General features: G+C 35.0%; 1 protein-coding gene across 1 annotated transcript in view; it reads left to right on the top strand.

Annotated features, from left to right (window-relative positions):
- Positions 1 to 2,368, top strand: part of tenm3 (teneurin transmembrane protein 3) — a gene marked incomplete at its 5' end in the record, with an annotated part of 142,446 nt that overhangs the window by 81,543 nt on the left and 58,535 nt on the right. Inside the window, 2 exon segments of the mRNA XM_014023597.1 lie at positions 1,207 to 1,278; positions 1,681 to 1,858. Of these exon segments, the coding sequence (XP_013879051.1) occupies positions 1,207 to 1,278; positions 1,681 to 1,858 (250 nt within the window).

The raw sequence follows: 2,368 nt of genomic DNA, 5'->3' as shown, positions 1-2,368 counted from the left end.
AAAAGAATCTTATAACATCTGCCCCTTTTTAATACCCAAAATGTGTTCAAAATAAAAGTAAATTACAACAAAAATCAAAACAGCTGAAAACACACAAAAACCTATAAACAAAACAAAATTTAAAACACCAACTCAAAACAACAATTTGCATGAATTCACTTATGCTTCTCCATATTTCTTCAGAATACAGWTTTTATTATTCTCTTTAATATATACAAGGATCTGTCATTTTTAACCTCATCTTCTATGCTGTTCCATAATCTTATTCCCTGGATTAAAGTGGATCTCTCCTTCAGGCTCGTACAAAACCAGGGTTTCACAAACATTTCAATCCTTTAAGATAATAACAGCTCGCTCTTTTAACAAAATTTACCTGAATGTTGGAAGGTAACACACCTTTATGAGCTCTGTATATTAATAGTAAAATATTATAATCAACCAAGTCATTGGGTTTTAATAATTTCAAATCATGAAACAATATGGATGGATGGCTGTAATTTCTTTAGTAATAACTCTTAAAGCTCTTTTCTGTAAAYTAAAAATAGGATTTGTGATAGTTTTACAAGCTTTACCTCAGACTTCAATACAGTAAATTAAATGTGGAACAATTATAGCGTTATACAACATAAACAGTGCTTTATCATTGACCAGTTCTCTTAGTTTGTACAGGACTCCAATTGATTTGGCTTTTTTTGTTCTGAAACCATTTATATGATGTTTCCATGTCAGTTTTTCATCAATAATGACACCTAGAAACTTCACTTCACTGATTCTACAGATCTCAACATCATCAGTTTTAAATGAAACATCTACAGTTCTCTTAATGTTACAGAAAATCATATAATTTTTTCTTATCCAAGTTTAATGATAATTTATTTAGTTAAAACCAGCTTTGTATTTTCACAAATTCTGTCTGTACTTTCTCCAACATTTGCTCTATATTTTTACCATGTTTTATCATCAGCAAATAGAACACATCCAAAAATATCTTATACATTTACCAAATKGTTCACATACAAAATAAATAACTTAGGTCCYAGAATGGAACCCTGCGGCACTCCACATGAGARGTTACAAAACWCAMATCTTACATTATTTTYTTGATGACTTTTAGACAGAACATCCAATCAAACATGACTAGTCTGTTCTGTCAGTACCCACAGAAGCAACATYTAAAAATAAAGATCCTGTTTATGTCTCTAACAGGTATTCTGTATAAGGGAAATGGTGAAAACATCTTCATCTCCCAGCAGCCTCCTGTCATCAGCAGCATCATGGGTAAGTGGAGAATCAGTCTCACTTGTTCCAATAAGCACATGTTGGAACATCCATAGTTCAAAAAACTTCCAGTACTTCTGCAAGCAAGTATTTTATCCCATAGTCACATCAGGATATGGTAAAAAAAAACTGTTGACTTCTTCCAGCTGACCACACATCCTCCCAAACAAGTTACAGCCTCTGTGTCAATTTAAAACAGAACTACTGACTTTAGTGTGGCCTCGAACATAATCAAACATAAACCTACAGCTCATGTATTTTAAATTCCTTCACAAGTCAGTGTTTCTCTTAGAAATGAGATCCAGGTTTAACGTGCTTTGTTGTCTTCAAATTAGCAGACAGTTCCATTCAGTTTGTAGCAGAAAACAAGTGTTTTACTCAGCAACACTGATGTTTTTGTAGGAAATGGTCGTCGTCGGAGCATCTCCTGCCCCAGCTGTAACGGACAAGCTGAAGGAAACAAGCTGCTGGCSCCACTGGCTCTTGCCTGTGGAGCAGATGGCAGCATTTTTGTTGGAGACTTCAACTACATCAGGAGGATCTTCCCCTCGGGGAACGTTACGAGTGTCATGGAGCTGAGGTAACAGACTGAGTTCTYGTGTAGGTTCTGAGGATCTCTATGGTTTTCATAGATAAACGTGTCACTTTACAGTCTGAACAAATCATCCAGGTTTCCTGACTGTTCGGACCACACACCTCGCAGTCAAACATGCATCTAAAATAATCCAATAAGATTTATTGATGCATCTTTAACGTTTTCTGGGCTATTAGACATTTAGTTCCTTTTGTCTCTTCAGATATACCTGACATGTTTCGACATGGTGCTTCCATTTTCATCAAAGGTGTTAAAGATGTTCTGAGAGGAACAAAGAACAAGCATTTCAAGAAAATTTTAAATAAGTTATAATGGATCAGTAGCTGTGTTTCCATTGACCATAAAAATGCACAAATTAGAATTTCGAAAATAAATTTCTCAATGGAAACACGTCAAAACGTTTTTGCACTAGGATGAGGTGGTTTTCCAGCCGTATCGAAATTGATGTTTTTCGCAAAACTGCAATGGAAACACTTTTTTTTCGCATCACAGGAG

Source organism: Austrofundulus limnaeus, unplaced genomic scaffold (genome assembly GCF_001266775.1).
Source record: "Austrofundulus limnaeus strain Quisiro unplaced genomic scaffold, Austrofundulus_limnaeus-1.0 Scaffold379, whole genome shotgun sequence".
NCBI lineage: Eukaryota > Metazoa > Chordata > Actinopteri > Cyprinodontiformes > Rivulidae > Austrofundulus > Austrofundulus limnaeus.
The sequence above is the reverse complement of the archived record's forward strand: the minus strand, read 5'-3'. Positions and strand labels throughout refer to the sequence as shown.